General features: G+C 44.8%; 1 protein-coding gene and 1 pseudogene across 1 annotated transcript; one reads left to right on the top strand and one right to left on the bottom strand.

The window, feature by feature from the left end:
• LOC113936730 (zinc finger protein 549-like) lies at positions 1 to 27,500 on the bottom strand. The gene is given in 8 exon segments (XM_027620307.2): positions 1 to 863; positions 865 to 2,327; positions 3,189 to 3,315; positions 6,961 to 7,385; positions 11,289 to 11,415; positions 25,493 to 25,569; positions 27,033 to 27,135; positions 27,345 to 27,500. Coding segments are annotated over 4 exon segments (1,737 nt in total). The 5' UTR covers positions 7,000 to 7,385; positions 11,289 to 11,415; positions 25,493 to 25,569; positions 27,033 to 27,135; positions 27,345 to 27,500; the 3' UTR covers positions 1 to 755.
• On the top strand, positions 11,475 to 22,169 carry LOC113936252 (annotated as a pseudogene).
• Positions 27,501 to 27,639: the final 139 nt, after the last annotated feature.

Raw genomic sequence — 27,639 nt, 5'->3', positions numbered from 1 at the left:
ATGCGGGACTCGATCCCGGGACTCCGGGATCATGACCTGAGCCGAAGGCAGTCACTTAACCAACTGAGCCACCCTGGCGCCCAATAAAATCTTAAACAAAAAAATATTTTCTGACTTGTACTGTGCCTCTGACATGACACTGACTCACAAAAGCTGTTCACCCCTTCACACTGGCAAACCACAATTCTATCCTAAACCTACCCCCAAAGTGCACATAACCTCCACACTTCAACGTGGCTTAAACAACAAGGTGTTTGTCTACTACTAAGGACTTTCTCTACTGTGAACTTTCTGGCGCCTGATGAAGCAATATCTTCCACTGAAATACTTTCCACATTTGCTGCACAAATAGGCTTTTCTCCAGTGTGGACTTTGTGGTGCTGAACAAGTCTATCCTTGAGGCTGAAGGCTTTCCCACATTCATTATACTCAAAGGTTCTTCCTCCAGTTTGGATTCTCTGTGCTCAAGATTTCTTTTGTAAATGAAGGACATCCCACATTCATTACACATATTCAAGGCCTCTCTCCAGCATGAACTTTTTGGTGTTGAATGTGAGCGGATCAATGATCAGTGTCTAAAGAACTTCCCACATTCATTACATTCATATGGCTTTTCTCCAGGGTGAACTCTCTGGTGCTCACTGAATTCAAACCTTTTTATGAAGGTTTACCCACACTTGCTGCATTCATAAAACTTTTCTCTGATGTGGATTCTCTGGTGCAAATCTTTTTTTGTGGATGTAAGATTTCCACATTTACCACGCTGAGATGGCCTTCTCCGTTGTGAACTTTCTGGTGTTTAAGAAGGGTGGAGCTGTGTCTGAAGAACTTCCCACATTGGCTGCACTCATAAGGCTTTTCTCCAGTGTGAATTCTCTGGTGCTCAAGAAGTCTGCTTTTGTAGACAAAGGACTTTTCACATTCGCTGCATTTATAAAGTCTTTCTCCAGTGTGGATTCTCTGGTGTTCAAGAAGTCTCTTTTTATGGATGAAGGACTTCCCACATTCACTGCACTTATGAGGCCTTTCTCCAGTGTGAACTTTCCAGTGATGATTAAGGCTAGATTTGTGTCTCAAGAACTTCCCACATTCGTTACACTCATAAGGCTTTTCTCCAGTATGGATTCTCTGGTGCTCAAGGAGTATTCTTTTGTAGAAGAAGGACTTTTCACATTCATTGCACTTATAGGGCCTTTCTCTAGTGTGGATTCTCTGGTGCTCAAGAAGTCTCCTTTTATGGATGAAGGACTTCCCACATTCACTGCATTTATAAGGCCTTTCTCTAGAGTGAACTTCCCGGTGATGAATAAGGTTGGGTCTGTGTCTAAAGAATTTCCCACATTCGTTACACTCATGAGGCTTTCCTCCAGTGTGGATTCTCTGGTGCCTTATAAGTATTCTTTTGTAGAAGAAAGACTTCCCACATTCACTGCACTTATAAAGCCTTTCTCCAGTGTGGATTCTCTGGTGCTCAAGAAGTCTCTTTTTATAGATGAAAGACTTCCCACATTCACTGCACTTATAAGGCCTTTCTCTAGTATGGATTCTCTGGTGCTCAAGAAGTCTGCTTTTATAGATGAAGGACTTCCCGCAGTCACTGCACTTATGAGGCCTTTCTCCAGTGTGAACTTTCCAGTGTTGGTTAAGACTAGATTTGTACTTAAAGAACCTGCCACACTTGCTACACTCATGAGGCTTTCCTCCAGTGTGGATTCTCTGGTGCTCAAGAAGTCTTTTTTTGGAGACGAAGGATTTTTCACATTGACTGCACTTATGAAGGCTTTCTTCAGTGTGAGCGCTCTGCTGCCCCATGAATTTAACCTTTTTGTGGCAGGCTTGCCCATGTGTGCTGTGCTGCCGTCGCCGAGTGTGAGAAATTGCCCTGCTCCCGCTGCCTCTGTGTGGATGCTCTCCGCTGGGGATGGTCTGGTGCTGGAGAAGGCCCAGGCTGCCCAGGGAATAATGCTCAACCTCTCCACAGGTGAAAATATTGTCTGACATGAGGACTTTGCTCTTCATGAACAAAGCCCCGTTCTCCTCCCTTCCAAGGTCCTTCTCTCCATGGTTCTGCTTCTGGTGCTGGTGTAAGTAAGAACTAAACAAGCACAGTTTTCCACAAGGCCCACAAGTGCATGGTTTCAGTCCAGCACATGTTCCTTCATGCTCAGCAAGGTACAAGACGTCTTTCTCCGCTAGGACACACACATTGCAGGAATGAGCCTTTGGGATAGACAGGCCTGGGTCTGGAGTCCTGGCCTGTGACACTCTTTCCATAAAAACACATTGCTCAGAAAAAGCTTCCTCAGCTTTTACCCCATGCCAACAACCTGAGAGCAGAAAAATGCCGGTGAAGTGTATTATAGACTTTGGTGTGACAGGACAGCCCATTACAAATGTGTGTAGGACACAAACAGGACTGAGTCCATGGGTTTGTTTTCAGGACAAAGGAGCCAGGATCAGGTGCAGGAAGGGGACACGGTATAGCACTTGGCCTCTGATGGTTACAGAACAGTGTCTGTGGGGATGGGGGCCTCACAACTAGCAAGAAAGTCGGATACACTGCTGCGCCAGCAAGAGAGGTCTGGTACAACTCACTCCTCTGCCAGGGGTTCTCAGCAGGACCTTGTCTGCTGGTGACAAGTGTGTGCTGTGTAGAATGTGTGTCCCACCCCAGGAAAAGGCAATTGCCTTTTAGCTGGTGGTCCACCATTTAGGGCTATGTGCGCACATCTCATGACACACAGTGTAGGCTAATGCTGCAGAACATTGCAGAGAGAAAGAAAGGGGAAAGATGTGAGGGACATAGATGTAGGGGATAGCCTGCAAATACTGACCATGTAGGTGTCTATAATTCCCGACACAGGCAGTACACAAAACAGAAGAGGGCAGAACCTGTGACACAGATCTTCCACAAATGGGAACAGTCAACAAAATAAGGAGGGGCAAAGCTAATCAGAATTGATCGGGCAGGTCCAAGACTCAGAAACCAAACCCTTCTGTGAGAGGCTTCAAGACAGAATATGTTGGGGTTTCATAAAGCCCAGGCCCAGCAAACACAACACCTATGCCAAGAAACCAGGAAAGGAAGCAATGCCCATGGCCCAGCTCTGGGAAGGACAGAGACCCTTGGAAAAAGGAGAAGAGCAGAGCCTCATATAAGGCAATGGTGTGGGAATGAGGGTCCTTACCCAGGGAGGCTATCAGTGCCAAGTTCTCCAGCATCACGGTGCGGTACAGGTGTCTCTGAGCCTCGTCAAGGAGCGCCCACTCCTCCTGGGAGAAGTACACAGCCACATCCTCAAAGGTCACATGGCCCTGTCATGATGAGGGCAGAGCAATGCATAAGTAGCCTCTCTAACCAAGACCCTCGGGCCATGGCCCTCCTCCCCAGCTCCCCAACTCAGAGGAGATACCAGGTCCTGCTCCACTGGTACCCGCTCTTCCTCACGTCAAACTCCTCACTGTTGCCAGTCATCAGTAGGAACAGATGGGGAGAGAGGCAGTCTTACCTATGCTCTAGGCTGGTGTAGAGACTCCCTGGCACTCTCTTCACAGTCAGCTCTCCTGGGATCATATTGATCATGCCCCGTATGTCACTTATGCTCAGCCTTCTGGCTTAAGCCCTGAATACAAGGACACTGAGTGCATCCTCACACTCCCTCCGCATTTGCACAACACAATGGGATCACTCCTCTCTCATGTGCAAGGCCACGACCACTCATCCGTGACACCACTGCCACCTCTGGTCCTTGTCCCAGGCCATCTCTCTGGTTTCCCCATATGTCACTCTGCATGTGGCACCCAGGCACTGTTTGCCAAATGCAACAGGATCCAGGGCTACCCCAGGGCCTCTGATGGACCCTCCTCCCAGAGGCAGTCCTAGCACTGAGGACTGCCCCACCTGGTCTGGCTCCGTCTTCCAACTTCAGCCACCCTAGCCTGTGTAGGAGTGGGACCCCCCAAACCCTCCTCCTCAGTGTTGCTTGTGCTGTCCCCACACCAGTCACACCCTTCCTCTCTCCACCTCCTCTCAAAGCCCAGCCCCACTTCTCCTACCGCAGCCCCAGAGACTCTCAGCTGACCTCCTTTTCTCTTAAGCTAATCTGTCATCCCATCTGACACGCTTCAGGTTCCAGCAAGAGCTGTCACAAAACAACCTGCTGAGGGAGAAAAGTACCACGCCTTACACAGTGTCATCTGATCTCCATTACTGCTCTGCCTTTCAGTAAATCTTGCATCCAGCCCCTGGGAATCCTGTGCCACCACGTGGACTCCCACCTGAGGCCTGTTGCCTCATGCGACCCCCCCACACACACACTCATGGTCACTGTACTTCCTCATGTCTTAGTAATGACAGCCATCCCTATCCAGGTGCCCAAGCAAGTGAGCCAGTCCATGGAGAATAACCTCCCCATCCTTCCCCTGTAATGGCATTGCCACCATGATCTGCAGAGTGCACCCTCTTAAATGAGACATGGTCTACATGCCTGCCATCGCTGAGGGGTGTCTTCAAACCTGAACCCCTTCCCTGAAATCTAGATGTTTGCTTCTAGATGCCCACTTGCCACCTCCACTCAAAGGTCCCTGCAATATCTCTGACACAACATGGCAAAAACCTAACTCCTCAGAGTGCTGCTGTTAAGTACTCCTGCTATGGACTTTCCATCTCAGCAACAGCACTTCCACACTTCCAGCTAAAGCCAAACATCCTGGAGTAATCCTAGATTCTCTCTCACCCTGTACAGCGGAAAATCATCCCTACTTACAAAATAACCTAGAAACAAAACAGTCTTCTCCAACTATGGAGCCAGTGCTATGATCCAGCTACCATTAACCTTCACCAAAATTGCAGCCTCCACTGGGGTCTCTGACTCCACCCTCACCCCCACAATCTGTCCTCCACTCTGCAGGCAGAGTAGCCTGATTAGACCTGAGTCAGATCACTTCCCTTCTCTGCTCCAAACCTTCCATGGACCTACTGCCCTCAGCAGACCCAATTCCTCAAGCTGCTACTTGAGGACTGGCTCTTGCCCCTCAATCTCTGTTCCCAGCAGATTTAATGTAGTCCTGCAGTTCACTGAACACTCCCATGTGGACATGCTGGTTCCCCTTATGGACTAGAGAAATGGGACACCTCAACACAACTTCTGGCCTTGATTAAGGACCCTGCACCTAAGATGACCCCAGGGCTCAGAACAAAGGGCCTGAGGATGTCACTATCTCTTTTATCTATGTGCCAGTACCATGGGGATGGGGATCAGGGCCAGTGAGCACAACCTCCCGGCACTTCTTTTATTTCAATGTGTTCACCATCCTGGAGGCTCCCTGAATCTCACAGCTCAACAATTTTTATACCTCCAGCTCCTCTCCCATCTGGGAGGTGGGGGGGTAGCTAAAAGTTGAAGTGTCTTTAAAACAAAACAAAACAAAACAAAACAACAAAAAAGACCATTTTATTTATTTTTAAGTAATCTCTATACCCAATGTGGGGCTCAAACTCACGACCCCAAGATCAAGAGTCTCATGCTCTTCCATCTGAGACCGCCAGGCACCCTGAGAGTTTAAACTTCTAATCACCTGGTCTTTCTGGTGACCAGCCCCAACTTGAGGCTATCTAGAAGCCCCACCCCAAGTCACCTCATTAGAATAAACTCCTGTGGGATGAAAGGAGACAGTTATGATAACAAAAACCATGCCTAACACCCAGGAAATTCCAAGGGTTTTAGGAGGTCTATGGCAAGAGTCCAGGTCAAAAATCCAAATATATTATACACACACACACACACACACACACACACACACACACATTCTGTTACAGAGGTATATTGCTATTCCAATCAATTATTACTTGCTTGCATAAGTTTAACTGACTAAACTTATACTGTTTTGAACTTGTACTTCCTGCGAGAGCTGAGGCACCTGTGAGACGTTCATGAACCTGGGCTCCTCCACCAGCCAGGCTGGGCCTTCCCTGGCTCCACAGGGAGTAGACAGTCGGCTGAGTCTTCAGAGCAGAGACTCTCACGTGCCCTCAAACCTCCATTTCCCATCCCAGCAGGGTTCCTGACTCATTACACCTTCCTCTCCCCCACCACCTTAAAGCCCTGGACCACAGGACCCTCCCATCTGTGGGCACTCTTGCCTGCCCTCCAGCCCCAGCCCTCTCTTCCTTCATCTCGGGGCCTATCTCAAAGAAGTGTTCAGATCTTTCCATCCTAAATCTGAGATCCAGGCTTGGTCCTGGTCCAGGACTTAGGCTGCTACTATATGGACATCACGGAGCCAGCCTCCGCTGAGTCCAGAGCAGAGATTCCAGCCGCCTGTATGTCACCTCTACTTTGGGAGCTCGGAAACAGTAAGCCCAAAATCCAACTCGTAGGCTCTCCCTGAAACCTGCTCCTCACACCAGTTTCCTCGTCTCAGCGCGTCCGGATATTCAGGCAAAAGACAGACTGGATAGTCTTTGGTCGTGTCCTTTGCTCACAGCCACCCTCGCTGCAGCAGGAAATCCTTCCGGTTCTACGTCTAAGATCATCAGGAATCTTACTGTTACATTCCTCCTAGCCGCTGCTCCAGAGGTCCAGACCCCAGCACGACTGTTTCGAGTCTTTCGCAGCGGTCTCCCTGGCTCCCCTGAGCAGCCTGGAAAGACTGTAGAGCTCCAACCCAGCCCGCGTCCCTCTTCCACTCACGACCCTCCAAGGCCCCCAGAGCCCTCACCCCGACCGCCCGGCGGCTCCCTGCCGACTGGAGGCGGACCCCCGCTCTCCCGAAGGCTCCGGGCTCACGCGCGCCCCCACGGCTTCGCACGTGCTGGTGCCACCCACACGCCTCCCACGGGGGCCCCGAAGTGCGGCCCCGGCCACGAACGCCCCAGGTTCCGGGGACCTGGGCCTGGACTGCAAGGTCCTGAGCAGGAGACCCACCCCCGTGGGTTCGGGGCAGAACACACTCTCTCACCTGCGCCGGGTACCTTGGCCCGGCCGTCACCATAGTCATCGGCGGGCTCAACCGGGCCAGGGGACGCGTGATAATGGCGGAGACCGGCAGGAGGCCCCGAAAGCGGCTCCGCGCAGCCGTGCTCGCGCCGAACCTCAGACCCGCTCCGTGCAGAGCACACGTGCCCTCTTCTGCTCCTCTAGGTTCCAGTTCCCTTCGGCGGACGCAGGGCTACGAGCCCAAGAAGCACGGCATCCACGAGGCACAGGAGGGAAGCCCCGCCCCTGGCCTTTCGGCCTCTTGGAAACGCCCCGGCGTGCGCCCTCATTGGTCAGCGTGATCCGGAAGCTGGGAGCACAGTCTTCTGGGTAACGTAGTTCCTCTCAGCCGTGCCCGGGGGTGTAAGAGCCTCTCCCACCCGTCTGCACATTGAGGATCGGTGGCCCCTATGAAAGAACAAATTAAAAACACATCAGGGGCGCCTGGGTGGCTCAGTCGTTAAGCGTCTGCCTTCGGCTTAGGTCATGGTCCCAGGGTCCTGGGATCGAGCCCCGCATCGGGCTCCCTGCTCCGCGGGAAGCCCGCTTCTCCCTCTCCCACTTCCCCTGCTTGTGTTCCCTCTCTCGCTGTGTCTCTCTGTCAAATAAATAAATAAAATCTTTAAAAAAAACACACACAACATCAAATTAGAGGCAATAAAACCTGTTAACCTTAAAATAAAACTTCCAGTTATTTCACCAGCCAAAGATGGGCCTATTTCGGAATAAAAGAGAATTGTAATCCAGGATGAACAAACTACGCAAAACCTTAGGTAAAGGACAAAGGAGAGGTACCCACTTTTATGGAGAAAAGAGGTAAGCTGGGAAGGCTGTTATAAACTAAAAGTCCATTGGAATAAACTGGGAGTTCGAAGTAGAGTGGCTTCTCATTGGCTGAGTTGTTGAGTTGGGGAATAAGCAAAGTTTTCTTTCTCCAGCTGGGATAGTAAAGTAGCATCCATCTGTTAGATCAAGTATATCTCTTCCTGTTGGGTCTGCAATGGACTCTAAGTGGTAGTGCATAAGAACTCCCCTTGCCGAAACCTCCTCACTACATTTTAATGAGGTTTCAGTTATTAATTTTCATATATATGTGTGTGAAGGTGAATTCACTTAGCTGTAAATCAGCAGATGTGATTTAAAAGTTAGTGACTGAACATAGATTGGTTTAGAAGGATCTTCAGCAGGTAAAGCAGGGTTACCTGTCTGGGCTAGGGAAGGAGCAGAGGAGGGGGTGTCAGAGTGGATATCCACCTGACATTTATACAGAATTGATTTCTTAAAAAAACTGAAATTTATAGTTATTAAATTTAAATTTTTATAATTTTTAAAACACCACTTAATATTGAAAAGAGAAATCTGGGACATAACAGAATAAAAATATGTAACAGAGAGGCGCCTGGGTGGCTCAGTCAGTTAAGCATCCAACTCTTGATCTCAGCTCAGGTCTTGATTTCGGGGTTGTGAGTTTAAGCTACCTGTTGGGCTCTGAGCTGGGCATGGAGCCTACTTAAAAAAAAATATGTAATAGACCTAGGACAGTGAAGTAAACTAACAAAAAAGGAAAGATTTGTGATCTTTTGGAAGAGACATCATAAAATAAATTTAAATCTTTTTTAAAAAATAAATTTAAATCGGGGCGCCTGGGTGGCTCCGATGGTTAAGTGTCTACCTTCGGCTCAGGTCATGATCCCAGAATCCTGGGATCGAGTCCCGCATCGGGCTCCCTGCTCCTTGGGAGACTGCTTCTCCCTCTGCCTCTCTCTCTCTGTCTCTCATGAATAAATAAATAAAATCTTTAAAAAAATAAATTTAAATCGAAAACACTTAGGTAAGAAGATGTAGTATGGGAATTAATAAAATTTGCTCATATAAAAGCCCACATTAGAATCTTATAAATCTGAAATTGCTGTGGTTACTGATCATCCAGCCCTTAAAGACTTCAGAAATATAAAGACAATAAAAGATCATGATATTCCCATAATCATAGAGTGTTGGGCAATAAAGGGAGGATCCGAATTAAGTAACTCCTGCTCTTAGAAAGGGGGACATGGGGGCGCCTGGGTGGCTTAGATGGTTAAGTGTCTACCTTCGGCTCAGGTCATGATCTCAGGGTTCTGGGATCGAGCCCCACATCAGGTTCCCTGCTCCATGGGGAGCCTGCTTCTCCCTCTCCCTCTACTGTTCTCCCTGCTTGTGCTCTCTCGCTCTCTCTGTCAAATAAATAAATAAAATCTTAAAAAAGGGGGACATGAACTTCCCCATCAAACGAATTCTCCAGGGGAGCCTACCTGGCTCAGTTGGTTAAGCATCTGCCTTCAGCTCAGGTCATGATTCCAGGGTCCTGGGATTGAGTCCTGCATTGGGCTCCCTTTTCAGTAGGAAGTCTGCTTCTCCCTCTCCCTCTCCCTCTCCCCCTCCCCCCCCCCCCGCTCATGCTCTCTCTCTTGCTCTTTCTCTCTCAGATAAATAAATAAAATATTTTTTAAAAGAAGATACAAAAATTATTTTAATATAAAAGTTTGTAGTAATTTTCTATAAAAGATTAATGCAAGCCATAAATTTAAAATAAGAAAACAGTGTCTTATTGGCATAATGGCATGGAATTCAAGTTCAAACCTAGCAGAGTAAATTATAAAGGTTACAAAAAAGCACTCATATATTTAGATTCCTCCTGCAAGACTGGGCTATGTTGGTGCTACAGAACATTGGAAAATGGCTGCTTAAAAAAATTGTTCAGGGGAAACAGGGTATCCAACTGGTTAAACTCAGATTTTCATCTCTGCTCTTAATCATACAGAAAAATTAATTTCAGATAAAGAAGGCTTAACAGGAATAAAAAATACGTAACTCTTACAAGATCGTGGAAGAAAATATATTTGTGAAATGACAGAACAGGATCTCTCAAGCCAAATATAAAAATTATCAAAACTTATACACAGGGGCACCTGGGTGGCTCAGTTGTTAAGCATCTACCTTTGGCTCAGGTCATGATCCCAGGGTCCTGGGATCGAGCCCCACATTGGGCTCCTTGCTCAGCGGGAAGCCTGCTTCTCCCTCTCCCACTCCCCCTGCTTGTGTTCCCTCCCTCACTGTGTCTCTCTCTGTCAAATACAGAATAATAAATAAATAAAATCTATAAAAAATAAATAAAATCTTTAAAAAAACCATATATACAAACTATATGAAAATAACAGGTTTCTATTATCAAAAAACCCATAAAAATTAAAATAACAAGAACACAAGCGAGAAAATACTGAGTCATCTATAATTTTTAGAGTTAATATATAAATAATACATTTAATAAGTCCTACAAATTAACAAGAGAAAGATTTAAAACCAGAGACTGCAAAGCTCTTGCATGCCACTTTAGATTAGAATTACAAAAGGCAAACAATAATTTTTTAAAAATAATCTTATTGGCGGGCGCCTGGGTGGCTCAGTTGGTTAAGCGACTGCCTTCGGCTCAGGTCATGATCCTGGAGTCCCGGGATCAAGTCCCACATCGGGGGTCCCTGCTCAGCAGGGAGTCTGCTTCTCCCTCTGACCCTCCCCCCTCTCATGCTCTCTCTCTCAAATAAATAAATAAAATCTTTAAAAAAATAATCTTATTGGCACTCAGGAAAATGCAAAGGACATTTGCCTGGTATGATTTGTACTCCGTCCTGAAATCATACCTTCTCCACAGTCCAGACCCAGGACTCCATTAATCTTTGGAGATTTGTCCACCCTGCCAGGCACCCAGAGCTCCCCTCCAGCCCCTGGCTCAAGTTGGGTGACTAAATGGGACCTAGAAGATGGAAGTTCGAAGGGAAAAACACAGCAGTTGAGTAGACAACACTAGCCCAGGGTGTCTCAACCCGTGACACCACTGAACAAAACTGATCACACAAAGAACCTTGAAGGGGAGGCTTACTGTAACAGCCTAGTGCTCTGTGCCAATCATGACCACTTAAGTGCCTGTAATTCCTGAGACAGGCAAGGTCCAAGCAATATCTAAAAAAGGCAGGGGCAGAAATTGTGACACATCTGGCACAGATGTGAACAGTCACCTTACAAGGAGGTGCAAAGCCAAATGCACTGGCAGGACAGGCTACAATACTCAGAAACCAAACCCTTCTGTGAGAGGCTTCAAGACAGAATATGTTGGGGTTTCATAAAGCCCAGGCCCAGCAAACACAACACCTATGCCAAGAAACCAGGAAAGGAAGCAATGCCCATGGCCCAGCTCTGGGAAGGACAGAGACCCTTGGAAAAAGGAGAAGAGCAGAGCCTCATATAAGGCAATGGTGTGGGAATGAGGGTCCTTACCCAGGGAGGCTATCAGTGCCAAGTTCTCCAGCATCACGGTGCGGTACAGGTGTCTCTGAGCCTCGTCAAGGAGCGCCCACTCCTCCTGGGAGAAGTACACAGCCACATCCTCAAAGGTCACATGGCCCTGTCATGATGAGGGCAGAGCAATGCATAAGTAGCCTCTCTAACCAAGAACCCCAGGCCATGGCTCTCCTCCCCAGCTCCCCAACTCAGAGGAGATACCAGGTCCTGCTCCACTGGTACCCGCTCTTCCTCACGTCAAACTCCTCCCTGTTGCCAGTCATCAGTAAGAACTGATGGGAAAAGAGATTGTGTCATCTACTTTCTAGACCTGGCATATAAAGTGCCACCACTCTCCTGACAGTCAACTGCCCTGGAGTTCCTCAGATCGTGCCACATACAACCAAACTTGTGCTCACCCTCTGCTCAAATGCTGAGTACAAAGACCCTGTAATCCATTCATACTCTGTCCCCATTTGCACATCACTCTTGGGACTGCACCTGCTCTACCTTCATATCATGGCTGCTAGATCCCCAACACCACAGCCACTTTCTAGCCCATGTCACAGGCATCTCTCTGGCTTCCCCACAAGCCACTCTGCATGTGGCACCAGGGCAGTGCTTGCCAAACGCAACACATCCAGGGCTACCCCAGGCCTCTGATGGACCCTCCTGCCAGAGGCAGTCCCAGCACTGCTCGGAGGACCACCCCAGCAGGCCTGGCTCCTTGTTGCATCTTCAGCCATCCAGACCTTCCATGGATCTCAGGTAGCTTAAACCCCTCTTCCTTTTCAGTGTTGCCTGTGCTATACCTACCCTAATAATATCTTTTCTTGGCACCTACACTCATTCAACGTCAGCCTCATCTGCTCCCATCACATGCCAATGACTCTCCCAGCAAGTATCATTTGCTCCCAAACTAATGTCAGCTTGTCTGAAATTCCTCTGGCTCCATCAAGAGTTACCCTGCCAAAAAAAAATCTGGGCCTGGAGATGGAAGAAAAAACACCAATCCTGGCCTCTGCATCATCTGACTCCCATTACTGCCTTGACTCTGAACAGATGTCATAACTTCGTCCCCTTGGAAGCCTGTGCCAGCAGCCAGCACTCTCCCCTCTCACTACCACACAGCCATGGTCAGTACTCTCCAGCTTCTGTTAATGAAGACTGCCACCACTATCCGGGTGCTCAAGACACCCAGTCCTCGGAGAATACCGTCCCCATTCTTCCGCACTGCCACCATAACCTGAAGAGGCCTCCTCTGAAGTACGACATATTCCATATGCCACCCACCTACTCACAGATATCGTCAATCTCAATCCCTCCTTTAAATTCCACGTGTGTTTCTAACTGCCAACCTGACACCTCCTCTCAGGGGTCCCCAGAGTATCTCAGACCCAACATGGGAAAAACCTAACTCCATATGGTGCTTCTGTTAAGTACTCCCACTACTGACTTTCCATCTCAGTACCCGGTGCTTCCACGCTTCAACTGCGAAGGCCAAACAGCTTGGGGTCGTAACTGACTTTGTTCTCTCATCCCACATAGCAGAAAATTGTCCCTGCTAATAAAACAGATTGAGAAACCAACCTCTTCTCCCAACTTCAAAGCCATTCTTATGATCCAGCTACCATCAACCCTCCCCTGTACTGTTGTAGTAGCTTCCCCTGGAGTCTCCTGATTACCTCAGGCTGCCATTCCAGGACTGACTTCTGCCCCCATCCCTCAGTTTTCTGTGCCCAGCAGACATAATAGAGACCTACAGTTCATTCCCTGAACACCCAGCTCATTGTCATCACTAAGCATCTGAACACACTTGTTCGTGTGGCCAGGTAACCTTTCATTTTCTCATACTACTGGTTGAGTATTGCTCCAGAAAGTGAATCCTACCCCAACCCCATCTCAGATGATGGTTCTTCCATCCTTGCAGGTGCTAAGGCCAAAACCCCGCAGTCATCCAGCTCCCAGAGATCTAGAATCCAACCACCTCCGCCACTTCCACGGCCACTCTTCTGGTCCAGCCACATTCAGCAGTGTTTCAGACTACTGCAATTTTCTCCTTCCTCACCCCCACAATCGGTTCTCCACTCTGAATTCCCCAGAGGACTTGTTAATGATGAGTCAGATCACCTCTCTTTTCTGTTCCAAATCTGTGGCTCCCCAGACCCTCAGAACAGAGGCCGAACTGCTCAGCCAGTAGTTCCAGTACTGAATACTGCCCCCCACTGCCCTCCCCATTCCCACCAGATATAAAGCAGACTTGTGATTCCCTGAACACTATCAACTCAGCCTCATCTCCAAGCATTTGCAGACACTGTTTCCCATCCCAGGGACAATCTTTGGCTTCACATTGTGTTGGTTGCCGGAAATGTGGACTTTATCATATAAGCCCCGGACTGGATTCAGGATTCAAGAATCCAGGCTGAGGAGAGCCCTCAAGGTCCCCAGACCTAGAAGTGGGAGCTAGGAAGGCGAAGAGCCCATGAAACCACCCTCCCTCAAACAGGGACCACGCAGGTGGGGGTCTGGGTGAGGGAGGGCTTGCGGCACGACCCTTGCCTGTGCCAGTTTTGTGTGAACTGAGCAGGATGGGGCAGGGCGACCTTGGCTGAAGGTCTCAGTTCTGCAAAATGGTAACCCTGCAGTCCTGGGAAAGCTCATCCCAGCCCTCCATCACGGATTTGGTGCAAACTAAGCTCTTTTTCCTTATAGTGCAGTGATGCCCCTTCAAGTTCCCCCTCCACGTCCTGGATCGGAAGTTACTTTGTGTCCCTTTTCCTTCCTTCACTGCCCTAGCTAAAACCTTTAGCAGAGAGGTGCCTGGGTGGCTCAGTTGGTTAAGCGACTGCCTTCGGCTCAGGTCATGATCCCAGGGCCCTGGGATCGAGCCCGGGATCGAGCCACGCATCGGGATCCGTGCTCGGCGGGAAGCCTGCTTCTCCCTCTCCCACTCCCCCTGCTTGTGTTCCCCCTCTCGCTGTCTCTGTCAAATAAATAAATAAAACCTTTAAAAAAAAAAAAAACCTTTAGCAGAATAGCTTCCTCTAGAGAGAACTGGTTTAGCAACATCTCAGAAATTTTAATGTGTTGTGTAATTTTTTGCATAAGGTAGAGTTCATTTGCTTGGACTGGAAGACTTCAGTCTTAGGTCTAGGAACTCTGGATATCTGGCTCTGAGTCTTTGTTGAGATCGGGTGGTGGGACTTATTATGTGCTGTTTAAACTCCAAAGCTCCCATGGGGGCACCCAAGGCCAGTTTGTTTACTGACGGTTTTCAAAATGGCATAATTGATTAGGTATCCTAATTTGACTTTTAGCAGAAGGGATAAAATCCTTGCTGGGAATTCTGACTCAAATTATCCTTCATTTGAAGATGAATATTATCCATGCACAAATAAGGATTCTGCAAAGCTGTGCCTGGGTGACCCATGCTCCCTTTATTTTGCTACAGTATGTCCTTTACATTCCCCCCTCCCCATAGGCTTCTCTCTCTCTCTCTTTTTCAGTCTCAGGTGTAGAATTTAGTGATTCATCACTTACATAGGACATCCAGTGCTCATCACAAGTGCCCTCATTAATACCCATCCCCCACCCCCATCCCCTCCAGGACCTTTTAAGAAAAACCTCACATCCGGATGCTCTGAAGACTTGTGAGTCTTTTCGATTATCCACACACGTGAAATTTTTGCAGTTTGTGATACAGAGAGGTTAATTCATATGATCCTCAACTCTACTTTAAATAATAATGAGAAGGTAGTATTAGGGAGAAGGAAAAATGGGCAGTACTGGGTGGTGGGTGAGGAACCACTGTTGCTATCTGGATGGCTTCTGGCCATTTCTGGTTTGTGGTTGTTCAAGGACTACAGGCTTGAGAAGGAAAGTATAAAAATAGGACCTAGGTTCAGTAGGTGCAGGACTGGGGAGATTAAAATAAATGAATGTCAAAAGACTTTGAAACTTAGGGAAAGTCATTCAAGAATACACAGTCTTGGCTACTTTTCTTTGTTCTAGGGAAAGTGAAGGCAACAGAGAAGCTACTACAGCTGAAGAGTTATGGGTGGTGATCCAGTATGATACTAAAGCTTGTCTTAACTATGCCTCTGATCCAGGTGATTCTTTTTTGTTTGTTTGTTTGAAGATTTTATTTATTTATTTGACAGAGAGAGTGAGAGAGAGCACAAGCAGGGGGAGCTGCAGAGGGAGAGGGAGAAACAGGCTCCCTGCTGACCAGGGGGAGAAGCCACTGAAAAATGTGCCCAGATACACTAGGTATAAAATCATCTGTGTGTCTGGCTTGCAGTAGCATGTGCCCATGTGTTGTGGATAGAGGACAAGAACCAAGGAAAACAATACTTGCCAAATAGTGTCAGAGAATATGTGGGCTTATATGCTTAGTAATAATAGTCCCAATGGCCACAGTGTGTACTTATGAGAAACTCACTGGCATATGCAAACTACAATAGAATTGAGGATGACTACTTCCCATATAATGTCCTAGGGACAATGAGCATTTTAGGGCCCATAAAATGTATTCAGATATCACCTCAGCAATAAGCAAGCTATGGCTGGGGTGCCTCGGTGGCTCAGTCCGTTAAGGGTCACACTCTTGGTTTCAGCTCAGGTCATGATCTCAAGGTTGTGGGATTGAGCACCCTGCCGGTCCTTGAGCTCAGCATGGAGTCTGCTTGAGAGTCTCTCCTTTTCCTTCTGCCCCTCCCCTTGTTCATGTTCTCGCTCTCTCTGTCTCTCTCTCTAAAATAAAAAAGTAAAATCTTTAAAAAAAAATCAGTCTATAGGGTGCCTGGGTGGCTCAGTCGTTAAGCGTCTGCCTTCAGCTCAGGTCATGATCCCAGGGTCCTGGGATCAAGCCCCGCATCGGGCTTCCTGCTCCGCAGGAAGCCTGCTTCTCCCTCTCCCACTCCCCCTGCTTGTGTTCCCTCTCTCGCTATCTCTCTGTCAAATAAATAAATAAAATCTTTATAAAAAAAAATAAGCAGTCTGTGGCAAAAACAGATGTGTGGCCAAACCCTAATTGGCCAAAATGCTCTAAAAGAGCCCTGTGTGAAATTGTCTTGGGTCTAGCTGGCCTGAGATAACCAGAATCGGTCTTTACTGAAGAGAAGATACTGAGGAAAAGTATTCATTGGCCATACTGACCACACCGAAGGTATCTGTTTTCCACGAAGAAGAGAAAAGGTTTGTCATCTTCCATGGGGCTGCTGTAACAGATCCCACAAACTAGGTGGCTCAAAATAAATTTGTTCTCTTTAGTTAAAAAAATCAGAAGTCTGAAATCAAGAGGCTGGCAAGGTAGGTTCCTTCCGGAAGCTCTGAGGGAGATTGTTCCATGCCTCTCACCTAGCTTCTGGTGGTTTCCAGAAATCCTTGGTATCCCTTGGCTTGTAGATGCATTCTCTCCAGTTTCTGCATGCATCTTCACGTGGCCTCTTCCCTTGTGTCTCTGAGAATATCAAATCTCTTCTCCTTTCTCTTATGAGGACATCAGTTATTGGACTTAGGGCCCACCCTAAATGCAAAATGATCTCTTCCCAAGATCCTTAATTAAATTATATCTACAAAGACCCTATTGTCAAACAAGTCATTTCCCAGGTATCTGGGATTAAGATTTGGACATAATCTTTTTCAAAAGACACTATTTAACCCTGCTCACAGATGGTGAGCAGCTTGAAAAGATAATACAGCTTTAGAAAAATGGATAAAACAAATTCATCAGATAGTAAGCACACTAGAGAACACAGATGGAAAGAGCATTCACGCTGACCCAAGAGGAACAGTCATATTTGCTTCTCCAGATGGAAGCAGAAGTAGATCAAGGACAATAGCCTGGAATCTTGTCAGCTGAAACAGCCAGGTACCAAGCAACTAGGGACCACTTACAAAGCCCAAAGCCTAAAATTACTCATACTAGCCAATCCGAAATTGTTCACCTGGCCTGCCTTGCCTGTCCCCCAGAAACCCAAATAAAGGTGGTACCCTAAACCTTCTCCTTGTTTCTGCTCTTACCTCCTGACCACCCTGGTGTCTTTCCCATGTGGCCCTTTGTGGTATGCTTCCTGTTTCGAGAACATGTGAGTATCATAAACTTTGTTTTCCTGAGCCCCTCCTCTGTCTCCTCATTGACCATTTCTTAAAAGAATGCAAAATAATGAGGAAAAGAATTTTTATACATTTTCGAAGAATCTTTCCTCTAATAACTTACAATTATACCAGAAAAATAGTAACTTTTGTGTAGGGAGATCAGAAGGACAAAGTGAAAAAGTTACCATAACCAATAACGGGAAAACAGACATTACATGCCTCCTAATACAACACATTGAGAAGGACAAAGCAATACTTCTGTGGTTTCCTTGCCACAAAAATGCCAAAACTCAATTAATCATTAAGAAACCTCATGACACACTAGCCGAGGTAAATTTTACAAAATAATTGGCCTGTACTTTTTAGAAACAACAAGAAAAAACACTTCTGAAGAGTGAGAAACTGTTTCTGATCAATAGAGAATAAAAGCAAATGAGAAATAAAGGCAATTCTTGATACTGAACTTGACTCTGGACTGAAAAAATTAGCTGTAAAAGGGCATTCATAGAACAACTGACAAAATTTAAATATGAACTATGAATTAAATAATACTATTAAAGCAATATTAAATTACTTGGTTTTGAATATTGAACTAGGTTATGTAGGATAATGTCAATTTATATAGGAAATATACACCAAAGGGTTCTTTGGCCAAGGGATACAACGTTCCCAACATACTTTCAAGGTGTTCAAAAAACAATATATATATGTTCACAAATAACACATATGTTCAGAAATTATATATCTACATATGTATACACATACATGAACGTATATGCATATAAGGATATAAGACAGATCTTCTTTAATCTTATAAATAATACCTTTAATCTTTAATTTTATAAATAACATAAATAACAAAAATACTGTTGCAAATATCATAACTCAGGGCTCATTATTAAAATATTCCCATGAGATTAAAACAAAAGGAGGATGGCTGCTCTTTGCCCTCTTAATCAGCATTTTTCTGACGATCCTATTTTGTGCAATAAGGCAAGAAAATAAATATATAACAATTGGAAAGGAAGAAATAAACATGTCTTCCTGCATCATGTAAACTATTTCCTCAAATGTTATCTTCACTATGAGTCCAACTATTGACAGCCAATCACAACTTTAATCCATCTGAAATCCCTGATCTTTTTATCACCTGTACCCTGCTCTTCTTGTTTCTAAAGGACCCATCACCTTCTAATGTACTATGTGACTTAGTAACACAGATGTATTGTTTGTTCCTTTCCATCAACTACAGAGTAAATTCCAGGATTTCTATTTATATTTTGTGCACTGATATATTCCATATGCCTAGAAATGTGCCTGAAACCCATAAACTACACAATAAATATTTGTTAAAATACTGAACAAATAATCACACCACAATACCCTATTTATTCACACAACTCCGGATACACTTTCTCCCTCCGCCTACACTGTTTTTTCCTTCAATTTCACTGCCCTCAGTGCTCTCAGGAATGAGAAGGAATTATCTTCTGTAAACAGAGCCCTCAAACTGACTAAGAAATTTGATCAGCCTCTTTCTTTCACTGATTAGATAAAATGGTACTCTTTCACATTCTATTAGAACTAAATTATTTCAAAAGTAGATTCTTCCCATCTGTTTCTGCCACTCTCTTTTAAACAAATTTTTAAAAAAGGATTTTATTTTCTTCTGAGCCAAAGTCAGACACTTACCTGACTGAGCCATGCAGGTGTCCCTCTGCCACTCTTAACGGCTTTCCTATTAGCACTTTTAATAGCTTTCAGAAGTTTTCGCAATCCCAAATATTTTTTAGTTATTTTGGGATTAATTAGAATTAATCTCTACTCCCCATGCAGACACTGTCACTGCACTTACAGGTGAAATGATAATCACTTCTTGGCAAGCAGATGAGATCACAGACCAAACCTCTATCTCTGGCATAAGTGTGCTATTGAGATACTTCGCAGATGCTGTGGCGGCAGTCCTTGTCCTGGGAGCAAATCTAAACTGTGTAAATAGCTTTTCTTTTCAGGTAAGTATCATATTCTTAGAAAATACTTATCTCAGGAAATCCAGGATTAGACAGTAGATGGATAGAAAGATGATAGAGAAAGAAAGAAAGGAAGGAAGGGAGGGAGGGAGGGAGGGAGAGAGAGAGAGAGAGAGAAAGCAAGCAAGCAAGCAAGCAAGCAAGCAAGCTAAGAAGACCAAACACATAGAAACAGGAAAACATTTGCTGAGGAAACCAGAGGCATGTCGCCAGTCTTGTCAAACTGCCTCAGGGCTGCCCAACATGTCCCCTCTCCTCAGTTAAATTGTTTTGAAACTTCTCTCACTTCTTCGCACGAAACAGAGTGACCAGAACAGCATTCACCCTAAGGGCATCAAAATACAGGGTTGTGAGTACTAACATAATAAAGGTGAGCTCCCACTCTGAGTAGACACCTAGTGTCTGTGTGATAGCTGCTGCTGGTGTATGTATGTGCATGTTGTTTTGGTGTTCTGTTCTGTTTTGTTTTAAGCAGGGGTATGTTGTGCTAAATGGAGTCTTCAATGACGTATCTCTAAATTTCTGTCAAGTTCAGGAAGACTGTTCACCGTATTTCTCATTTAGACCAGTGAAGGCTCGTTTATCTGTCATGTACAGAAATGCAAATATTGTGTAAAGATAAATAGGGCAAAAAGATTATGGGGATATGAATAAAAGAATATAATCCTGTAAATGTTATCCTGGAATTTAAAGATTTTAAAGTGCCTCAGTTGTCTTGTTGTCACCCTAATCTGACACTCTCTACCCTCCAAGGACTGCTCTGTGGATTGATCCATTCCTGTATTTCTTTCTCTATCTCACGATGTTATTCATATGCTTACGCTCACGATGTTTCCTAATTTCTCTCTTTTTTTTTAAGATTTTATTTATTTATTTGAGAGAGAGAGAATGAGAGATAGAGAGCACGAGAGGGAAGAGGGTCAGAGGGAGAAGCAGACTCCCCGCCGAGCAGGGAGCCTGATGTGGGACTCGATCCCGGGACTCCAGGATCATGACCTGAGCCGAAGGCAGTCGCTTAACCAACTAAGCCTCCCAGGCGCCCGGTTTCCTAATTTCTCAATCATGTTGGGAAAAAGACTGAAACAATACTGACTGGTTCAGTATACAAAGATCTCCTGACCTCATCCCCACAACTGTTGAGAACTGTGTGCAGTTGTGCCCTCATTCGATCACCCACAAACTTATAGATGGACATTGGGGTTATTTCTTTTGTTTTTGTTCATTTGGCAGAGTTTTCTTTCTCTCTCTTTCTTCCTTCTATTTTAATGGACTTTACTTTTTCATTGAAATATATTTGACATATAACATTGTGCAAGTTAATGTGTACAACATGTTAATTTGATACATTTATATATTGTAATATGATTGCCATTTAGTGATAATTAGCACCTCTATCATGTTACATATCCTTTCATTTTAGTTATTGGAATAATTAAGTTATAGTCTTTTAGCAAGTTTTATGATTTTCAGAGGCTATTTCTTTTTTTTTTAAGATTTTTTAATTTATTCATTCGAGACACAGAGATACAGAGAGAGAGAGAGCGTGAGCAGGGGGAGAAGCAGACTCCCCACGGAGCAGGGAGCCCGATGTGGGGCTCGATCCCAGGACCCTGGGATCATGACCTGAGCCGAAGGCAGACGCTTAACCATCTGAGCCACCCAGGTGCCCCTATCAGAGGCTATTTCTAATCCAGTTCGTCAGTGAATTGCCATTGCACACACACACAAGCAGCATAAAATTAATAACCACTTAAAGTGAGAAAATAAGTTTTAGAATAAGTGCTGAAAAGTACTCTGCATAGTGTTGACAAGGCATTTATTTCTGCTTTTTTCCTCTCATTCTTCTGACTTCAATTAAAATCAGCCCCTAGATGTTGATGCAATGGGTTCTGGCAAATTGGAATTGGGCATTATCTTCATCACTCAGACGGGAGTTGGGATCCTAGGAAATTCATCCCTTCTTTGTCTTTATACTTTCTCTTTGCTCACTGGACACAAGTTGAGACCTACAGACTTGATTCTTAATCATCTGGTCCTAGCTAACTCCATGGTCCTTTTTTCCAAAGGGATCCCTCAAACAATGGTAACTTTTGGATCCCGATATTTCCTGAATGATGCTGCCTGTAAACTTACCTTTTATTATTACAGAGTGTGCACTGGGGTTTCCTTCAGCACTATCTGTCTCCTCAATGGCTACCAAGTTATTAAACTGAACCCTAGTATTTGTAGGTGGATGGAGCTCAAGATTAAATCCCCAAAGTTCATTGGCTTCTGCTGCTTCCTCTGCTGGATCCTACATCTCTTGATAAATTCATTTATTTCTGTAATAATGAGTGTTCCACCACATAGCAAAAACCTTAGTGTGGAAAAGTAATGGATACTGTTCCTGGAATAGGGTATTGAGATTTAACATATTATATACAGCCATACATTTTCCCCTTGACTTTATGAGTTTGGGCTTCATGGTGTGGGCAAGTAGCTCCATGATCTTCATCCAGCTCAGGCCCAGGCAGCAAGTACAGCACATTCGCAACAACAGCCTTGCCCCCAAAACGTCCCACGAGGCCAAAGCCACAGGAACCATCTTGGTCCTGGCGAGCTCCTTTGTTACTATTTATTCAATCTATGCTATTTTGACTGTTTGGATGACTGTGGTTGCAAATCCAGTGGAAAGTGAACAGCACTATACTCCTCTCATCATGTTTTCTAGCACTGAGTCCTTTTGTGCTCATGGTCAGTGACACTTGAGTCTCTCAGTTCTGCCTTGTCTGTAGGGCAAGGACAAATTGTTTTCCCAATCTGGTTAAAGTGCCGAGTCTGTTTTAACAGCGTTTAATCATTCATTTAAACATTTGTTAACATTTTATTAACTACTGTGTGATAGGAAATTATGACATCATGGCAAATAAGGTCAGGAAAAGCCCATTGTCTTATAACAGAGGTGCTGAACACCATATATTTAAGGTGCTAAAATGAACACCATATATTTAAGTACACAAAGATTACTCATTCTGTGTTAGGATCTTCAAAGGAGAAGTTCAGAGAATTTTGAAATAGTGTAAAAGAGGGGCGCCTGGTTGGTTCAGTTGGCTAAGCATCTGACTTCAGCTCAGGTCATGATATCAGGGTCCTGGGGTTGAACCCCACACATGGGGCTCCCTGCTCAGCAGGGAGTCTGCTTCTCCCTCTCCCTCGCTCTCTGCCCCTCCCCCCCACTCATGCCCTCACTCTCAAAAAAATGAATAAAATCGTTTTTAGTTTAAAAAGGGGGTGCCTGGGTGGCTCAGTCGTTAAGCGTCTGCCTTCAGCTTAGGTCATGATCCCAGGGTCCTGGGATCGAGTCCCGCATTAGGCTCCCTGCTCAGCAGGAAGCCTGCTTCTCCCTCTCCCACTCCCCCTGCTTGTGTTCCTGCTCTTGCTATCTCTGTGTCAAATAAATAAATAAACTCTTTAAAAAAATAAAAAAAAATAAAAAGTTTAAAAAGGAAGGAAATTTCTAAGTTTAAGGAATTTGGGGGAATCTCTCACCTTGGTCTTACAAAAATACATGCAAGTGTTTTTTAAACATATTTTTGAATCATAATTGAGTTCAGTTCTTTCTGACAGAAACAAATCACCTGGAAAGATCCTATGGAGCCTCAAGGGATTGGAAGAAATCCTGTGTGTTTAGATTGTCAAGAGGTGGGGAGAGCAGCCGACTACGAAATAAGAAAGGATGGTGATGGAGAGTTCTGAGTGAACACTTACGACAGGCCAAGAAAGCTGAACATTTGTTTGTTTGTTTTCAATAACAGGTCAGTATAGGAGTTCAAACTATGAGTAAAAATGTCAGCTCTCCTTATTTAAAATTATTAATAAGAACTTAATTTTAAATTTGCTTGCTTAATTAGTAACTCTTTAAATATTATTACAGTTTAAATTACATCAAAAAGAATAAAATACTTAGGAATACATTTAACCAAGAAGGTGAAAGACCTATACACTGAAATCTATAAGACAATGATGAAAGAAATTGGAAGAAATTGATGGAAAAAACTGCCATGTCTATTGATATACCATCTCTTATTTAAAATCATTTTATGGTGTCTATTCCCAGTGATTCTCAGTTCTTCCCTTTTTCCTTTCTCTAATTTTTTTGCTTTTTTTGGTTATAGTTCTATCATATATTTTTGTTATACTTAGTGATTTCATAAATTTAGTCTTGTTAGTGTTAATTAATTAAATTAGTGTTAAAATGACTTTTTTCTATAAATATTTTGAATTGACTCATCTATATACAAAGTTAAAGTGAATATTCATAGTGACACACTACCCCACTTCTCCCTCCTCATCTCCTCAATCCAGGGAAGGAACGCTGTCTGCAGTTGATGAAGATTCTTCCAAAAAGATTATAATTTAACCACAAATATTGTGCAAGGTCTCTCTTAACTCCCCTCTGCTTGCCTTCCTGCTGAGCAAATTTTTTCTGAATTCCCCTCTCAGAATTTATTACCATGGATCACGTAGGATCTCTGTCGGTGAGGTCAGTGCTTCCACGTCCAACAGCGTCCACTGAGGAAGTAACAGTGGCCCTGAGTCTTTCTTCTTCCCAGCCCTTGACATAATAACATTCCTTTCCTCACACATCACACCAAAGCTGTGATGGTCAGCCAGTGCTCAGCCCACAGGTGAAAGGACAAGGGAAGGATCAGGGAAATTAAGGGGCACATGAAAGAAATGGAGTCAATTGTGGGAATTTAGGGGGTCAGAGGTGGTCATAGAATTAATTGCTGCCATCTCTTTTATCAGTGGCTGTCCTTGGCCCAATATATCACCCTGGGTTTGGGAATTATATTGTGGATTTGGAAATGATTGTGCTGCCTGGACACCATAACTGGGTCTTTGAGAAAAGAAAGGAGTAGATGGAGGATGTGTAAGTGAGGAAGGTGAATATTCAGATATCTGATACTCTACCAACCTTCAGAAGTCAGGCTGGTTTCTAACTCTCTTATATGGTGACACTTCACAATTGATGACTGTAATTGGGTGTCTACTCAACAGACTACATATCCCTGGCTCAGCTCAATGAAAACCGCTTTGCAGTCCTGGAGGTCCTTTCCAAGCCTGAGAAATTCTGCTCTCTCCCATTTAGCATATTTCTAATGCTAGGAACTCTAGTACCCAGTAGGAAATGGAATCACTCTCTGTAATAGAAATTGACCTGATGATACACATTCATTCTTCTTCTGTGTGACTTCACCTTATAAAAGAATCTCCCTGGGGCACCTGGGTGGCTCAGTCGGTTGTCTGCCTTCAGCTCAGGTCATGATCCCAGGGTCTCTGGATCGAGCCCTGCATCGGGCTCCCTGCTCGGTGGGAAGCCTGCTTCTCCCTCTCCCACTCCACCGGCTTGTCTTCCCTCTCTCGCTGTGTCTCTCTCTCTCTGTCAAATAAATAAATAAATAACATCTAAAAATAAAATAAATAAATAAATAAATAAATAAATAAAAGAATCCCCTATCTCCAGGAGACCTATCTAGGATGGGATCTTGCTGCTTCAAGAAGTAAGTTTTTCTTCCTTCCTTTACCTGGGTTAGAGGTTTCATTCTCCACCCTGTACTTTCTCTTGGACCTGCAATGAGCCTTTCAGGAAACATAGGCTGCAATTAACCATCCACAGAGCGCTTTCCTATTCCTAACCACCTTCAGCGTCTTATGTTACTGCACTAATAGCAATAATGATTTTCAGACCCTTCCAGGTATTGTTTTAAAAACTCTATATATTTTGGGGATGGGTTAGCCTGGTGATGATGGGTATTAAAGAGGGCACGTTCTGCGTAGAGCACTGGGTGTTATGCACAAACAATGAATCATGGAACACTGCATCAAAAGCTAATGATGTAATGTATGGTGACTAACATAACAATAAAAAATTTAAAGAAAGAAAAAAGAAAAAATAACTCTATATATTTTCACTCATTTAATCTTCATTCTTACTTTGCAATCCTTGAACAGCCAAGACACTCAAACCATGTCATTTCAAAAGCACTTAGGCAACTTGCTATCAACACAAATGCTTAGGCTCTTTTTTACCTCAGTGACCGAGGGGCTTCTGTGTTCTTATTCCTCCAGTGATTCTGATGTACCCCTAAGGTTTGAGAACACCTGCACTAGAAGGAAATGCCAAAATTAAAGAACTATCTAGTGTAAGACACAACCATTTGAGATCTGCCTCAGACATAAAGTCACACAGCAGAGAACACCATGTCCCCTGCTCATCAGGTATTGAGGAGGGAAACAAGCACTCCCCCACAAAGAGATTCAGCAACACATTCTAACTCTCCTCTAAAATTGCAGAGCTTTGTTCATATCAGGACACATTTAAGCAAGTTTTCTTGATCTTCCTTGCTCGTCTTGTTATGGAAAAGAAACCTTAATATCCTGGGTATACTTCACCTGATTATATTTTAGGTTTTCACCAGATGTGTCCTGTCTGAGGTTGGGTTTTGTAGAAGCAGAAGCTGGCACAAGGTTCAGTGACATGTGATTTATTGAGGAGAAATTATCAGGAAAAATTAAAGGTCAAGGAACGAGAATGAGGCAAGGAAAGGAGTCACACAAGGGTGTGGCCTCATCTGGAATCAACATGTCTGATCTCACACACAGCTCTAGAGTGTAAATGGTACCACAGGTGGTCCTAGTTTGAGACATAGGAACACTCCTTTTGTTACAGCAGGTCAAGCAGTGTTTAAATACTTCCTAGCTAAACCGCTTCTATATTTACTTCTCTAAAATATTGGACTTACCTATAACTGCAGAAAGCCATAAATGAGACATTTTACTTTGTGTTATCTCTGAGCATTAATTTCTTCTTCTGTCGAGGAGTCTGGATTGCAGAGCTATGAGCATTCTAGAAATCAATCTATCAGTGAATCAAAATGCTGACATTTTTTACAAAAAAAGAACCCTACAGTTCTATATTGAAATTTCTACAGTCTGCCTCATTTGGATGCTTAGTAGATTCAAAATAGGCTCAAAAGTGAGACCCTAATGTTTCCAAGCTCCTCCATCTGCACGACCACCGCCCCTTCCCATCTCAGTTAAGGACAAATCCATCCTTCCAGCTGGGGCACAACCCTTGAGTCATCCTTGACTAAGCGTGACATATAAGCTGACCAGTGGAGGAGAAGCCACATTCTTATCTAAGGACATGGAGCGGTGTGACCACAATCATGTGCAACTTCTCATTAATAAAGATGTGATATGATGAAAACACAGGGTACCTTCTCACAGTGAATTTTCATTGAATAAATGTGAATGCATAGCATGAGGTAATTAGTAACCTCGTGCATAATTTTGCTAGTAGACTAAAACTGGTAGGCAGTAATTTACTTTTCACAAATGGTTTTCAGAGATAATTTCAATTCCCCTGGTGCATACTCTCATTGCAATTATAGCAAACAGATTGAGATCAAGAAAACCCATTTATCTCTGGGTTCAGACGGTCAGTCTCTGCACATTCTCCGACCATGACCGTTACAGTCACCATCCCAATAGAAAATGAAATTTGACAAATACCTCTCCTTTTCAAATAGATCTCAGGTTTCATACTACTGAAAGAAATAGGATATACCTTGGAATGTGCAGTAAGAAGTACCCCACTGATGAGACGCTGCTGCTCGCTGGGTTGGATAGGGATACAGCCCGTGAGTATCCGGACAGGAAAACAATGTTTTCTGAGGGAAAAGGAGACACTGCCTTGGCCATGCGATTTAAGGCTGTCTGACAGTTCCGCCCTCTTCCCCCCTCTTCCCCCCTCAACCTGCACCCCGGAAGCATTTTCTCTCTCGTCTCTGACCATCATCGAATTCCACAGAATTGACTCTCAAAACTTCAGTCTCCCCGGAACTGAAGAGTAGCAAAGACGGTGCTTATTAGGGCTAACCTTGGAGGGGCGGACTCTGCTACCGCCGTCCGCCGCGTCCCTCTGGGAGCCTCAACTTGGGGCACACGTGAAACAACACCTCGCAGCACTTCTAATCGGAGAAGCTGTGCCCCAGACACGCGGCGGTGCCGGTTAAGAAGGGAAGCAGCCTGGCCCCACCCGCAGAGCGTGATGACGTCACCTGCCAGAGGCCCTCAGGCAGGCGCCGCGGGTCCTTTGAGGCGCTTTCTGGAGGGATGCTCTTTGAGACGGCAGGCGAAGCGGCAGCCACCGTATTACCCAGCAGGCTCAGCGG

Source organism: Zalophus californianus, chromosome 17 (assembly GCF_009762305.2).
Source record: "Zalophus californianus isolate mZalCal1 chromosome 17, mZalCal1.pri.v2, whole genome shotgun sequence".
In the NCBI taxonomy this organism is placed as follows: Eukaryota; Metazoa; Chordata; class Mammalia; order Carnivora; family Otariidae; genus Zalophus; species Zalophus californianus.
Note: the sequence above shows the minus strand (reverse complement) of the source record. Positions and strands in the feature narration are given on the sequence as shown.